General features: G+C 47.8%; 2 protein-coding genes across 3 annotated transcripts in view; both read left to right on the top strand.

Moving 5' to 3' along the window:
• The first annotated feature begins 4,810 nt into the window (after positions 1-4,810).
• On the top strand, positions 4,811-10,806 carry dnajc5b (DnaJ (Hsp40) homolog, subfamily C, member 5 beta). Of its 2 annotated transcripts, XM_041991874.1 has the most exons (6): positions 4,811-5,071; positions 5,476-5,514; positions 5,754-5,898; positions 8,940-9,153; positions 9,935-10,109; positions 10,283-10,806. In XM_041991874.1, exons 2-6 carry the CDS (start codon positions 5,505-5,507, stop codon positions 10,378-10,380), a joined length of 642 nt encoding a protein of 213 aa, XP_041847808.1. In that variant the 5' UTR covers positions 4,811-5,071; positions 5,476-5,504; the 3' UTR covers positions 10,381-10,806. The 2 variants fall into 2 exon arrangements, with proteins under 2 accessions (XP_041847808.1, XP_041847810.1); XM_041991876.1 differs by lacking the exon at positions 5,476-5,514 and having other exon boundaries at positions 4,814-5,071.
• A 160-nt stretch (positions 10,807-10,966) lies between these two features.
• The window catches only part of LOC121644134 (E3 ubiquitin-protein ligase TRIM63-like), a 34,485-nt gene continuing 29,487 nt past the window's right edge, over positions 10,967-15,964 (top strand). The window contains exons 1-2 of the mRNA XM_041991869.1: positions 10,967-11,259; positions 15,134-15,306. Coding sequence (XP_041847803.1) covers positions 11,140-11,259; positions 15,134-15,306 — 293 coding nt within the window. The 5' untranslated portion in view covers positions 10,967-11,139. The remainder of the gene's footprint in view (positions 11,260-15,133; positions 15,307-15,964) is intronic.

Here is a 15,964-nt window from a genome sequence, read left to right as displayed (position 1 = left end):
GGCAACTTGCTTCCATTTCACCATGTGAATGCAGTGACTGTCACTGTTGTTTCAGCAGTGCACCGCTGTTGGCCCAGTCTGGCTGTCTCTCTGATGCCAGTTTTGTAGACATTTTCAAGAATAATTTGCAGCAAAAGCATCTTTAGCTTCAGAATACATAATCTAGCTCTGCTTCACCTTTTCCCCGTTTACCAGGTGCCTGTATGTATAATGGTGGTGGAAACTTCAGCCACCATGTTTTCTTGGGAAAATCAAACTGTCCTTCATAGGCAGCGGCCCTCTAAATACCAGGGGCCTCACGTCTAAACCTGATCATTGCAAAGCCCCCTACAGGTGGTGCACAAAAACTTCCAGATTTATAAAAGAGTGCTCATTCACATCCCACACCTGTTTCCGTTCATAGATCAGAATCAAATCGAAAGTGGCGCAGGTGAGAGAGTGCCTTGCCCCGCCCACATGGAGGCTATAAAAGGTCGGGTTGACGCCTGTAATAAATATTCATCACATTGTTTCCATGACGGCTAAGGAGGAAAAAGAGGGAAGAAGAGGATTTCTCCAGAATGTGAGCTCCTGATGGACCAGGTTCTAAAACTAGAACAGGTTTTATCTGTTGGGGACGGCGTGGTCATCACCAGGTCAGGAAGGTGGAGGAGGCAGCAGGTGGAGATGCTGTCAACGTCATGTCAGAGGGAAGACGCCAGAGAGGAGAATCATTTATTCCTCTAGAAAATGAACATGTACAGATACATCTGAGACTGGTAGCAGTTTATTTAGTGTTAAATAATATTTCTGTCTAGTTCCTGGTGTTCCAGCTGGGTGGGCGGGGCTTCAGCTGTGTGGGCAGGGTTGCAGCTGAGGGAGGAGAGGTTGAGGCCAGAGACTCCACCCAGCAGCCGTGTCCTCTGAGGAAGTCCTGCAGGTGCAGAGGGAACCAGCTCCGCTTTTAACCAGGTGGACAAGGAGCTGCAGGAGATAAAGTCTGGAGGGAAACTGGGACGCCACTAAAAACCTATGTGGGGAAATAAAAACTCCTCTACGTGTTTCTAAGCGTTGCATCACTTCTAGACCTCCAGCCTTCAGTCTGGTCCCGCTCTGCTGGGTCTTAGAATGAATGAGTCACGATGGACCAGACCGACCGGCTTCTACATCCACCTGGCTCCGAGATCAAAGACCACCACACACGGCAGCCAAAACCGGTTCCTTAGCCAGGCAGTAAGTCTTGCTGGTCTCTGAAACCTGGTCTCTGTGGCGTCTAGCTCCATGTGGTCCAGCAGATCCAGATCAGCCGTTGTACGTCTTTACGTTTTATATCCAACCATCGATGTTCTGAGCAGCTACAGGTGGAAACACCTGACTGTAGCCTGACTGACAGCACGTTTCCATGGCGACCATGTTATGTAATAGTAATGATTATTGATGTGTGGAACCTGCTGCAGCAGAACGTCGCCTTATTCAGCCTGAACGGAAGTTTTGCTCCACGATGACAGAACACGTTTTCCTGGTGGAGCTTCATGTGTTTTCCTGGTGGAGCTTCATGCGTTTTTCTGGTGGAGCTTCATGCGTTTTCCTGGTGGAGCTTCATGCGTTTTCCTGGTGGAGCTTCATGCGTTTTCCTGGTGGAGCTTCATGTGTTTTTTTCTGGTAGAGCTTCATGCGTTTTCCTGGTGGAGCTTCGTGCGTTTTCCTGGTGGAGCTTCGTGCGTTTTCCTGGTGGAGCTTCATGCGTTTTCCTGGTGGAGCTTCATGTGTTTTTTCCTGGTGGAGCTTCATGCGTTTTCCTGGTGGAGCTTCATGCGTTTTCCTGGTGGAGCTTCATGCGTTTTTCTGGTGGAGCTTCATGCGTTTTCCTGGTGGAGCTTCATGCGTTTTCCTGGTGGAGCTTCATGCGTTTTCCTGGTGGAGCTTCATGCGTTTTCCTGGTGGAGCTTCATGCGTTTTTCTGGTGGAGCTTCATGCGTTTTCCTGGTGGAGCTTCATGCGTTTTCCTGGTGGAGCTTCATGTGTTTTTTTCTGGTGGAGCTTCATGCGTTTTCCTGGTGGAGCTTCGTGCGTTTTCCTGGTGGAGCTTCGTGCGTTTTCCTGGTGGAGCTTCATGCGTTTTCCTGGTGGAGCTTCATGTGTTTTTTTCCTGGTGGAGCTTCATGCGTTTTCCTGGTGGAGCTTCATGCGTTTTCCTGGTGGAGCTTCATGTGTTTTTTCCTGGTGGAGCTTCATGCGTTTTCCTGGTGGAGCTTCATGCGTTTTCCTGGTGGAGCTTCATGCGTTTTTCTGGTGGAGCTTCATGCGTTTTCCTGGTGGAGCTTCATGCGTTTTCCTGGTGGAGCTTCATGCGTTTTCCTGGTGGAGCTTCATGTGTTTTTTTCTGGTGGAGCTTCATGCGTTTTCCTGGTGGAGCTTCGTGCGTTTTCCTGGTGGAGCTTCGTGCGTTTTTCCTGGTGGAGCTTCATGCGTTTTCCTGGTGGAGCTTCATGTGTTTTTTCCTGGTGGAGCTTCATGCGTTTTCCTGGTGGAGCTTCATGCGTTTTCCTGGTGGAGCTTCATGTGTTTTTTCCTGGTGGAGCTTCATGCGTTTTCCTGGTGGAGCTTCGTGCGTTTTCCTGGTGGAGCTTCGTGCGTTTTCCTGGTGGAGCTTCATGCGTTTTCCTGGTGGAGCTTCATGTGTTTTTTCCTGGTGGAGCTTCATGCGTTTTCCTGGTGGAGCTTCATGCGTTTTCCTGGTGGAGCTTCATGCGTTTTTCTGGTGGAGCTTCATGCGTTTTCCTGGTGGAGCTTCATGCGTTTTCCTGGTGGAGCTTCATGTGTTTTTTTTCTGGTGGAGCTTCATGCGTTTTCCTGGTGGAGCTTCGTGCGTTTTCCTGGTGGAGCTTCGTGCGTTTTCCTGGTGGAGCTTCATGCGTTTTCCTGGTGGAGCTTCATGTGTTTTTTCCTGGTGGAGCTTCATGCGTTTTCCTGGTGGAGCTTCATGCGTTTTCCTGGTGGAGCTTCATGTGTTTTTTCCTGGTGGAGCTTCATGCGTTTTCCTGGTGGAGCTTCATGCGTTTTCCTGGTGGAGCTTCATGCGTTTTCCTGGTGGAGCTTCATGCGTTTTCCTGGTGGAGCTTCATGTGTTTTCCTGGTGGAGCTTCATGTGTTTTTTCCTGGTGGAGCTTCATGCGTTTTCCTGGTGGAGCTTCATGCGTTTTTTCCTGGTGGAGCTTCATGCGTTTTCCTGGTGGAGCTTCATGCGTTTTCCTGGTGGAGCTTCATGCGTTTTCCTGGTGGAGCTTCATGTGTTTTCCTGGTGGAGCTTCATGTGTTTTTTTCCTGGTGGAGCTTCATGCGTTTTCCTGGTGGAGCTTCATGCGTTTTCCTGGTGGAGCTTCATGTGTTTTTTTCCTGGTGGAGCTTCATGTGTTTTTTCCTGGTGGAGCTTCATGCGTTTTTTCCTGGTGGAGCTTCATGTGTTTTCCTGGTGGAGCTTCATGCGTTTTCCTGGTGGAGCTTCATGCGTTTTCCTGGTGGAGCTTCATGCGTTTTCCTGGTGGAGCTATATGCGTTTTCCTGGTGGAGCTTCATGTGTTTTCCTGGTGGAGCTTCATGTGTTTTTTCCTGGTGGAGCTTCATGTGTTTTTTCCTGGTGGAGCTTCATGCGTTTTCCTGGTGGAGCTTCATGCGTTTCCCTGGTGGAGCTTCATGCGTTTTTTCCTGGTGGAGCTTCATGCGTTTTCCTGGTGGAGCTTCATGCGTTTTCCTGGTGGAGCTTCATGTGTTTTTTCCTGGTGGAGCTTCATGTGTTTTCCTGGTGGAGCTTCATGCGTTTTCCTGGTGGAGCTTCATGCGTTTTCCTGGTGGAGCTTCATGTGTTTTTTCCTGGTGGAGCTTCATGCGTTTTCCTGGTGGAGCTTCATGCGTTTTCCTGGTGGAGCTTCATGTGTTTTCCTGGTGGAGCTTCATGTGTTTTCCTGGTGGAGCTTCATGTGTTTTCCTGGTGGAGCTTCATGTGTTTTTTCCTGGTGGAGCTTCATGTGTTTTCCTGGTGGAGCTTCATGCGTTTTCCTGGTGGAGCTTCATGTGTTTTTTCCTGGTGGAGCTTCATGTGTTTTTTCCTGGTGGAGCTTCATGCGTTTTCCTGGTGGAGCTTCATGCGTTTTTTCCTGGTGGAGCTTCATGTGTTTTTTCCTGGTGGAGCTTCATGTGTTTTTTCCTGGTGGAGCTTCATGCGTTTTCCTGGTGGAGCTTCATGCGTTTTCCTGGTGGAGCTTCATGCGTTTTCCTGGTGGAGCTTCATGTGTTTATATGGAACCTGCTTCTTCATTCGTTTCTGCAGCTTTGCTATCTAACGTGGTTCTGAACAAACGTTTCACATCATCTCAAGCAGGATCACAGCAGCCGTGGAGGAACCTCCTCCCACCAAGTCTGGTTTTTATTAATCCCGAAAGCTGATCAGAAGTGGCGTACACTGGTTTTTAGATTAGATTCAACTTTATTGTCACTACACATGAACACGTACGTGGCAACGAAATGAAGTTTAACATCTAACCAGAAGTGCAAAAGCAGCAAGTGCAGATAGAAGAAATTAAATATGTACACGGTATGTTATGAGAGTATCTTAGTGATTTATAGCATGGACTATGAGCATATTATCTTTAAATATAGTCAACTATAAACTAACTATAAAAATAATTTACAGGATGATATGTGCAGATGGTTTTGTTTGGATGCCAGCTGTAGAAAGGAGGCCCCTGGTCCGCGAGGAAAGAGAACCTCTGAGCTGGGTCTACTGGGGCGCTGCTGATGGACCTACAGAGGAATTAAATCAATATTTTAGGACCTTCACCTCAGAATGCTCTCCAGTACAGCGAGCAATTACAGAAGTTGTTTTGTTATTAACTTACCAGGTACAGCGGAGCTTCCTAAAGACAGAGAGGACAGCGGGCACAGTGGATGAGGCGAGGAGGTGGACCGAGGATGAAACAACAGCTAAAGCTAGCCTTGCTGAGATAATTCACTTCAAATGAAATGTATATGATGACAGTTTTCCCTCATCTGAATCGGAGGTGGACTGGCTCTGGGCTGAATTAGTGCTCCTCCAGTAGGTGGTGGATGTTAAATAATGTTTAATTACGCAAACACATCCTTATGCTCTGCATACAACAGTTTGTACAAACATGTCAAACTGTAAGTTAGCTGTTAAAATATTGGTGTAAAAAACACGTTGCTAACAAACGCCACCACGTTTGGATTGAACTGTCAAACTATCAAACGTTGGGAACTAAAACATTGTTTTAATTTCAAAAAGCACTGCAGAATATTTCATATATGCTTAAAATCAACATATTCAAACACGAGAACATTAGCTTGAATCATTTCATTTTCTCTGGTGTGACACTAACGTTAGCTAGCTAACAGGTGTGATCCATTACCAACCATGCAAACATACATTTATCTTTTCTCTTCTTGGTTTCTCGCCATCTCTTTTCTGCCTCTGAATGTGAGTTCTTCTGTGGGACTGCAACGATGTTGGAATGATGTGCGGTGAGCAGAGATGCCTGGACGTACACGTAGAAAGTCGCGGCCGTAGGAGACATTATGTCATAATATGACTCCCCTCATCAGACAAACTGAAGTCACATTTATTAAGTCAGAGCGATGGAACAAGTTCTTCTTCTGCCTCGGAGATGAAGGCCGGACACATTATAGATTACAGTTACTTTATTAGATTAAAACAGTTTATATCTTCTCTGTTAAATCTTCTCTGTTATTTTCGTGTCCAGCCTCCTGTGGGTTTACCTGGACAGGTAATGGTGTCAGGATGTCTGAGGAGAAGCAACGTTCTCTGTCCACCTCTGGGGAGTCTCTGTATCAGATCCTGGGCCTCGAGAAAGGCTGCAGCCATGACGACATCAAGAAATCCTACAGGTGAGCTGACGCCCCGCCCACTCACCTGATGCAGGTCACTTTCAGATTCTTCACACAGACACCGAGTCCAGGGCCGGTCTGGAAACCAGGTCCATCAACACTGATTATCTTTATCCAGAGGTAGGGGCCACAATAAAAAACACATCGTCACCATGGCAACCGCATACTAAAAGCTGCCAGGTAATTCCCCCCAGAGAGGTTCTCATAGCAGCACACGAGGAATACCAAGAGGAATTCTGGGAAAAACAAAAGACTGCGGCTGAGGAGAGAGATGCATCATGGGAAAAAAAACTGCTGCATGAGTGCATCTGGAAGTTGGAATCCACTGGTCCACTGATCTACTGGTTTTGGTGGTCCACTGATCTACTGGTTTTGGTGGTCCAGTGGTCCACTGATCTACTGGTTTTGGTGGTCCAGTGGTCCACTGATCTACTGGTTTTGGTGGTCCACTGATCTACTGGTTTTGCTGGTCCACTGATCTACTGGTTTTGGTGGTCCACTGATCTACTGGTTTTGCTGGTCCATTGATCTACTGGTTTTGGTGGTCCACTGATCTACTGGTTTTGGTGGTCCAGTGGTCCACTGATCTACTGGTTTTGGTGGTCCACTGATCTACTGATTTTGGTGGTCCACTGATCTACTAGTTTTAGTGGTCCACTGATCTACTGGTTTTAGTGGTCCACTGATCTACTGGTTTTGTTGGTCCACTGATCTACTGGTTTTGCTGGTCCACTGATCTACTGGTTTTAGTGGTCCACTGATCTACTGGTTTTGGTGGTCCACTGATCTACTGGTTCTATTCTCTTCTATTCTATTCTGGTTTTAGTGGTCCAATGATCTACTGGTTTTGGTGGTCCAGTGGTCCACTGATCTACTGGTTTTGGTGGTCCATTGGTCCACTGATCTACTGGTTTTGGTGGTCCAGTGGTCCACTGATCTGCTGGTTTTAGTGGTCCACTGATCTACTGGTTTTGGTGGTCCAGTGGTCCACTGATCTGCTGGTTTTAGTGGTCCACTGATCTACTGGTTTTGGTGGTCCAGTGGTCCACTGATCTGCTGGTTTTGGTGGTCCACTGATCTACTGGTTTTGGTGGTCCAGTGGTCCACTGATCTGCTGGTTTTAGTGGTCCACTGATCTACTGGTTTTGGTGGTCCAATAATCTACTGGTTTCGGTGGTCCACTGATCTACTGGTTTTGGTGGTCCACTGATCTACTGGTTTTGGTGGTCCATTGGTCCACTGATCTACTGGTTTTGGTGGTCCAGTGGTCCACTGATCTGCTGGTTTTAGTGGTCCACTGATCTACTGGTTTTGGTGGTCCAGTGGTCCACTGATCTACTGGTTTTGGTGGTCCACTGATCTACTGGTTTTGGTGGTCCACTGATCTACTGGTTTTGGTGGTCCACTGATCTACTGGTTTTGGTGGTCCACTGATCTACTGGTTTTAGTGGCCTACTGATCTACTGGTTTTGGTGGTTCACTGATCTACTGGTTTTAGTGGCCTACTGATCTACTGGTTTTGGTGGTCCACTGATCTACTGGTTTTAGTGGCCTACTGATCTACTGGTTTTGGTGGTTCACTGATCTACTGGTTTTAGTGGTCCACTGATGTACTGGTTTTAGTGGTCCACTGATCTACTGGTTTTGGTGGTCCACTGATCTACTGGTTTTGGTGGGCCACTGATCTACTGGTTTTTGTGGTCCACTGATCTACTGGTTTTGGTGGTCCAGTGGTCCACTGATCTACTGGTTTTAGTGGTCCACCGATCTACTGGTTTTGGTGGATCCAGTGGTCCACTGATCTACTGGTTTTCCTGGTCCACTGATCTACTTGTTTTGGTGGTCCAGTGGTCCACTGATATGCTGGTTTTAGTGGTCCACTGATCTGCTGGTTTTAGTGGTCCACTGATCTACTGGTTTCGGTGGTCCAGTGGTCCACTGATCTACTGGTTTTAGTGGTCCACTGATCAACTGGTTTTAGTGGTCCACTGATCTACTGGATCTATCTCTGGGATAAAATACTGGCTGATAGAATAAACTCTTTATGTGGGTTCAGAGACTGGATGGATCAGAGGAAAGGAGTCAGGATGGATCAGAGGAAAGGAGACAGGATGGATCAGAGGAAAGGAGTCAGAATGGATCAGAGGAAAGTAGACAGGATGGATCAGAGGAAAGGAGACAGGATGGATCAGAGGAAAGGAGTCAGGTTGGATCAGAGGAAAGGAGACAGGATGGTTTAGAGGAAAGGAGTCAGGATGGATCAGAGGAAAGGAATCAGGTTGGATCAGAGGAAAGGAGTCAGGATGGATCAGAGGAAAGGAGACAGGATGGATCAGAGGAATGGAGACAGGATGGATCAGAGGAAAGGAGTCAGGATGGATCAGAAGAAAGGAGTCAGGATGGATCAGAGGAAAGGAGTCAGGTTGGATCAGAGGAAAGGAGTCAGGATGAATCAGTGGAAAGGAGTCAGGATGGATCAGAGGAAAGGAGACAGGATGGATCAGAGGAAAGGAGTCAGGTTGGATCAGAGGAAAGGAGTCAGGATGAATCAGAGGAAAGGAGTCAGGATGGATCAGAGGTAAGGAGTCAGGATGGATCAGAGGAAAGGAGTCAGGATGCATCAGAGGAAAGGAGTCAGGATGCATCAGAGGAAAGGAGACAAGATGGTTTAGAGGAAAGGAGACAGGATGGATCAGAGGAAAGGAGACAAGATGGTTTAGAGGAAAGGAGTCAGGATGCATCAGAGGAAAGGAGTCAGGATGCATCAGAGGAAAGGAGACAAGATGGTTTAGAGGAAAGGAGATAGGATGGATCAGAGGAAAGGAGACAAGATGGTTTAGAGGAAAGGAGTCAGGATGCATCAGAGGAAAGGAGTCAGGATGCATCAGAGGAAAGGAATCAGGATGGATCAGAGGAAAGGAGACAAGATGGTTTAGAGGAAAGGAATCTAAGTAACTCCTTAACCATGAACTAGCTCACTCATCCCATAATCCTCCGGTGAGGGGGCTTTCTGTGAAACTAACACCTGTGTCTGCTGTCAGGAAGCTGGCACTGCGCTTCCACCCGGATAAAAACCCGGATAACCCGGATGCAGCGGAGAAGTTTAAGGAACTGAACAGCGCCCACGCCGTCCTGTCCGACCTCAGCAAGAGGAACATCTACGACTCCTACGGCTCTCTGGGACTCTACGTGGCCCAGCAGTTTGGAGAGGACAACGTTAACACCTACTTCATGCTGTCCACCTGGTGGGCCAAGGTGGGAGCGGGGTTTACTGCGGCTGTGCGTGGTGGGGCGGGGCTTAGGTGGGAGCGGGGTTTACTGTGGCTGTGTGTGTTGGGGCGGGGCTTAGGTGGGAGCGGGGTTTACTGTGGCTGTGTGTGTTGGGGCGGGGCTTAGGTGGGAGCGGGGTTTACTGTGGCTGTGTGTGTTGGGGCGGGGCTTAGGTGGGAGCGGGGTTACTGTGGCTGTGCGTTTTGGGGCGGGGCTTAGGTGGGAGCGGGGTTTACTGTGGCTGTGAGTGTTGGGGCGGGGCTTAGGTGGGAGCTGGGTTTACTGTGGCTGTGCGTGTTGGGGCGGGGCTTAGGTGGGAGCGGGGTTTACTGTGGCTGTGTGTGTTGGGGCGGGGCTTAGGTGGGAGCGGGGTTTACTGTGGCTGTGCGTGTTGGGGCGGGGCTTAGGTGGGAGCTGGGTTTACTGTGGCTGTGCGTGTTGGGGCGGGGCTTAGGTGGGAGCTGGGTTTACTGTGGCTGTGCGTGTTGGGGCGGGGCTTAGGTGGGAGCGGGGTTTACTGTGGCTGTGCGTGTTGGGGCGGGGCTTAGGTGGGAGCTGGGTTTACTGTGGCTGTGCGTGTTGGGGCGGGGCTTAGGTGGGAGCGGGGTTTACTGTGGCTGTGTGTGTTGGGGCGGGGCTTAGGTGGGAGCGGGGTTTACTGTGGCTGTGCGTGTTGGGGCGGGGCTTAGGTGGGAGCGGGGTTTACTGTGGCTGTGTGTGTTGGGGCGGGGCTTAGGTGACGTGAAGTGACATGGTCCTGTTCCAGGGTCTGTTTCTGCTCTGCGGGATCCTGACCGGATGTTACTGTGGCTGCTGCCTCTGCTGCTGCTGCAACTGCTGCTGCGGAAAACTCCGGCCAACTCCCAGCGGCGAGGGGGCGGAGCCAGATTATGTCTCCCCCGATGACCTAGAGGAGGAGATACGCAATAATCCAGAAAATGGTGAGACACCCGTCTTTTCAGACGTTTTGGTGTTCATTGCAGTTTTTTTGTTATTTTTCATTAGTTGTGTAGTCGTGGGTTTTCGTGTTGTTTACTGTCCGGCCGCTGGGTTTAGCCTGAGTTGAGCTGCATCTCGCCTCCTGACCGAATTATGATATTTTATTTGTCTCCAGACATGGACGTGCCGATTGTCCACCAGCCGTCCAACTCCAGTGAGAAGACGCAGCTGATTGGTGATGGACATCGCAGATATGGAGACACCTACACCTGAGGGTGGAATCAGACAGGAAATGCATCACTGCAGTGCACGATGCGTCTCTGCAGTGATCAGCAAACACGTTTCACTCTGAAAGCAGCCGTTTGACATCTGAAGACATCCTGAGACTGTGAATGGGCTATGAGAGGTCAAAGGTCACATCTGTCTCTGAGGATCCCTGCAGATGTCAGACGGCTCAGATATTAACCACCACATCTTCACTATGGCTCCCACCTTTGATCAGACTCTGATTGGCTGTTGGATAGTGAGATAGGCGGAGCTTCTGGATTTTTCTCCAAGATGAGCAGATGTCTGATTACTGGTCACGTGATGATGTAAATAACGCTTGGTTTTAGAGTTTATTTCCTGTGTGAAGTGACACCTGTGGTCATGTGACATCGGCTGAGTTAATAAATGTTTGTGTGTGACCAGCGTGTCTTCTGTCCGTTAGTTAATCAGCTGTGTGACCGGCAGGGGGAGCAGCAGCGGCATTACCGCGTACCGTCCCTTTAACAAACCCTGTCCTCACCCCTCCCCCCCGCTCCCTTTCTCTCATGTGTCCTGCTGACCTTTGACATATAAGGGCATGTCGGCACGGCAACGGCTGACGTCCCGTCTAAAAACAGACCAAGCTGCACTCAGACCTGAACGCTCCTCTGCTGCTTTACTTTGCTTTACTTCTTCTCCGGGACACCTTCCTCGTCCTCGCCTGTCCCTGCTCTTCCTCCTCCGTCCTTCCTCTTCCTCGCTGGCTGACAGGGTGTCCCCGTCGTCATGGAGAGTTTGGAGAAGCAGCTCGTCTGTCCCATCTGTCTGGAGATGTTCACCAAACCGGTGGTCATCCTGCCGTGTCAACACAACCTGTGCCGCAAGTGTGCCAACGATGTGTTCCAGGTGACGCACACACACACACCTGAGCCTGCCTCACCTGTGTTTTCATACAGCTGTGAGGACAAAAGCACAACCTGACTCACAAGTCCTGCTCACGGTGTGTTCAGGGAAAGTCTGACATCCCAGAGCTGACACAGAAGCTGCTTTTCGTAAGTGTTACCTGCATCATGATCACCTGACTTCAGATGTGTCCTGATGGAAGCATTTCAGTCCTTTTTACCACGAAACTGCTAGAAAACAATACAGTCTAATGTTTCCATCTTTTTATCCCAAATCTTTCGGTTATTATGAAAATTCCCGAATATGAAATCATTCTAATTATTTAACCTCTAATGTGATCACATGATGTCATCAGTGTTTTATTAAATAAACACGCATAAAATGAGTTATTTTTCATACCAAACATGTTGGAGGGATTTTCTTTTCTTTTTGTCAGATCAGTCTTAGTTTATAGAAAAATATAGTGAAAATCTTTTTTTTGCTTTGTTCATTTTTGCTTTGTAAGATTTAAAATGAAAAACATGGAGGTTTTTCCTCTTTAGTGAAGAGCGTAATTATTTGATTTGAGAGAAAGATTTCTTGTTTCCCTCAACTATCATTTTTCTCTCTCCCAAATCTCCTCTCTACACTAAAAGTCTCTTCTTGCTCTCAGACACATCGTCTTCTTCCAAACCTCTGCTCCTGTCTCAGGTTTAGGGTTGCTGGTTCAAATCTCGGTCTCGTTCCCTCTCAGACTCTTTCTCTGCTCCCATAATGTCTGCTTTGGATATTTTTACGCGGTCTTGGGTTGCTGAATGAGCTGTCTGTCAAACGTCCTCCAGCCAATGAAAAACTAGATAACAGCTGACTGAGGAAATAGTCCCCGCCTTCTTCAAGGTGCGCTTGTTTTACTTGACAAGGTGAACTCAGTAAATCGGTACTTAACTGGAATCATCAGTAACAACATAACCCGACCCGGCATCTTCTCGTAAGCATCATGTTTGTATTAAGCTTTTCTTTTTATACATGCACGTTTTTGTTTTAATAAAAAACTGTGACTGGCTTTTTCACAGTAAAAGTACTGATTTAAAAACTAACTGAAACTGTAGAAGCATTCTGTATGCCAAGTATAAAGCTGAGTTAGCATGCGCACGGAGGTGCTCATTATTCCTGTAGGTTTGATAAACATGTAGCAGAATAATCAGATTACTTCTCACAGTGGTGAGTAACTGAGATGCATTACCACGATGTCTGCCCTGTGGTGCTTCGAGGGCCGGAAACGCGGGAGGCGGCGTCGCTTCTCCTCCATCATTTTCAATGGAACTTGCATGATGAGGCGAAAATCGCTGCCCCAAGCGACAGGCAACATTCCTGCATGTGAGTTGCTGCGTTCATTCATGTAGGGAATTCGTCCGAACGTAGTCCTGGATTTATCAGGATCCACCTTGAGGTCCATCAGGTGATGGTCTTCACCGTGCTGGTTCCTGGTTTGTAACATGGGATGAACACAGGCTTGTCGTTCTCTTTGGTTCAGTAGAGTCAGCAGCAGATTTCTGTCAGTTCCAGCAAAATCTTCTGACTCTTCATCCTTCATCTTCGTCTGTCACCGACTGGAAATGTCAAAATTCCCTCCAATATCACAACCAATCACATTTCTCAGAGAAAAGCGATCTGAGAGCGCGATGCTCGATGCTGACATCGTTGCTGTTTGTCGCGTCCTGTGTTCAGTTTCACCTGGGTGGTGAAACTCACCACCCCCTGGTCGCCCCGTGCCTTGAGGCCTGAAGGCGGGACTGTTTCCTCGGTCAGCCTTTATCTAGAATTCTATTGGCTGGAGGACGTTTGACAGACAGCTCACTCAGCAACGCAAGAGAGGAAAAATATCCCAGAGCAGAAGTTGTGAGAGCAGAGAATGTGTCTGAAAGGGAACAAGACCAAGCTGGAGAGCAGGGGATTTGAACCTGCAACCCTAAACTTGAGAAAAAGAGCAGAGGTTCGAAAGGAAGATGATATTTTTGACAGCAAGAAGAGACTTTTAGTGTGAAAACAGAGTTTTGACAGAGGAAAATTATATTTGAGCATAAAAACTAGAAATCTTTTTCCAGGAGAGGACCTTGTGTCCTCTGATGACCACAGAGGACATTTATCCTGATGACCTTTGAGAAAGATTAAAAGTGGAAATCTAAAGGTCTTAAAAGATCCCATGTGGAGAAAAAACAACAATATTGAGGCCAAAAATTGAGGGAAAAATTACCTGAAAGGACAAAAACATCCCACGAGCTGAAACTCTACAGGGTGTGCAGAATTATTAGGCAAGTTGTATTTTTGAGGATTCATTTTATTATAGAACAACAACTATGTTCGCAATGCACACAAAAGACTCATAAATATCAAAGCTGAATATTTTTGGAAGTTGGAGTGGGGCTTTTTTAGTTTTAGTATCTTAGGAGGATATCTGTGTGTGCAGGTGACTATTACTGTGCATAATTATTAGGCAACTTAACAAAAACCAAATATATACCCATTTCACTTATTTATTTTCACCAGGGAAACCAATATAACAACTCAAAATTTACAAATATACATTTCTGGCATCCAAAAACAAAACAAAAACAAATCAGTGACCAATATGACCACCTTTCTTTGCGAGGACACTCAAAAGCCTGCCATCCATAGATTCTGTCAGTGTCTTGATCTGTTCACGATCAACATTGCGTGCAGCAGCAACCACAGCCTCCCAGACCCTGTTCAGAGAGGTGTACTGTTTTCCCTCCCTGTAGATCTCACATTTGATGAGGGACCACAGGTTCTGTATGGGGTTAAGATCAGGTGAACAAGGAGGCCATGTCATTATTTTTTCTTCTTTTAGACCTTTTCTGGCCAGCCACGCAGTGGAGTACTTGGATGCGTGTGATGGAGCATTGTCCTGCATGAAAATCATGTTTTTCTTGAACGATGCTGACTTCTTCCTGTACCACTGCTTGAAGAAGGTGTCTTCCAGAAACTGGCAGTAGGACTGGGAGTTGTGCTTGACTCCATCCTCAACCCGAAAAGGTCCCACAAGCTCATCTTTGATGATACCAGCCCATACCAGTATCCCACCTCCACCTTGCTGGCGTCTGAGTCGGAGTGGAGCTCTCTGCCCTGTACTGATCCAGCCACGGGCCCATCCATCTGGCCCATCAAGACTCACTCTCATTTCATCAGTCCATAAAACCTTAGAAAAATCAGTCTTATGATATTTCTTGGCCCAGTCTTGACGTTTTATCTTGTGTGTCTTGTTCAGTGGTGGTCGTTTTTCAGCCTTCCTTACCTTGGCCATGTCCCTGAGTATTGCACACCTTGTGCTTCTTGGCACTCCAGTGATGTTGCAGCTCTGAAATATGGCAAAAACTGGTGGCCAATGGCATCTTGGCAGCTTCACGCTTGATTTTCCTCAGTTCATGGGCAGTTATTTTGCGCCTTGTTTTTTCAACACGCTTCTTGCGACCCTGTTGACTATTTTGAATGAAACGCTTGATTGTTCGATGATCACGCCTCAAAAGCTTGGCAATTTTAAGAGTGCTGCATCCCTCTGCAAGACATCTCACTATTTTGACTTTTCAGAGTCCGTCAAATCTCTCTTCTGACCCATTTTGCCAAAGGAATGGAAGTTGCCTAATAATTATGCACACCTGATATAGGGTGTTGATGTCATTAGACCACACCCCTTCTCATTACAGAGATGCACATCACCTGATATGCTTAATTGGTAGTAGGCTTTCAAGCCTGTACCGGTTGGAGTAGAACAACATGCATAAAGAGGATGATGTGATCAAAATACTCATTTGGCTAATAATTCTGCACACACTGTAGTCCTGGAGTAAACCACCACCTTTGTGTTGCTTCGCCCCTACAGGCATCCAATCCCTACCTGTCCACGCGAAGCGGCTCCACATTGACGTCCGGTGGACGGTTCCGCTGCCCGTCCTGCCGACATGAGGTGGTTCTGGACCGACATGGAGTCTATGGACTGCAGAGGAACCTGCTGGTAGAGAACATCATTGACATGTACAAACAGGGGAGCACCAGGTACAGTCACACACCTGAATACACATGGGGATGGAAGACCTCACAAAACATCTAAAAAGACACAAACACAATCTGATCAATCCAAGCTGTGATTGAACTGAAGCTAAATTTGTGTGTTATCCGTGTGCTCATATGCGCTACACATCACTACAACAGTTTGGGCTTACTGGACTTCTCCAGTGACTTTCACCTCACTTTTAACATCCCGGACGAGATAGCGTGACCAGCGGGATCTCTGTGGAATGTTGTCACGTCTGGCAGGCAACAAAGATGGCGGCGCGAGATGAAACAAAGATGGCGGAGAGAGACGAAACAAAGCAGGGCCAACGGGCTGGGCTACTGGCTAGGCTAAGGAAGCAGCCACTCAAACCTCCGCTGCTGAGCCTCTACCTCGCCCACGCCAGGTCCATTGTACACAAAACAGATGATTTAGAACTACAGCTGGCTGGGAATCGCCTCGAATGCTGTGCTCTCATCATCACAGAGACCTGGCTACATGCTCATATTCCAGATGCTGCAGTGCAGCTAGCAGGCAGCACGCTACACCGCTGGGACAGGAATAGTGACTCCAGGAAAAACAAAGGCGTAGAGCTCTGTATCTGTGTACATGGATGTCGGTGTAACAACAGCACTATCATAGACAGACACTGCTCCCCAG

This window comes from Melanotaenia boesemani, chromosome 8 (assembly GCF_017639745.1).
Source record: "Melanotaenia boesemani isolate fMelBoe1 chromosome 8, fMelBoe1.pri, whole genome shotgun sequence".
Taxonomy (NCBI): domain Eukaryota; kingdom Metazoa; phylum Chordata; class Actinopteri; order Atheriniformes; family Melanotaeniidae; genus Melanotaenia; species Melanotaenia boesemani.
Note: the sequence above shows the minus strand (reverse complement) of the source record. Positions and strands in the feature narration are given on the sequence as shown.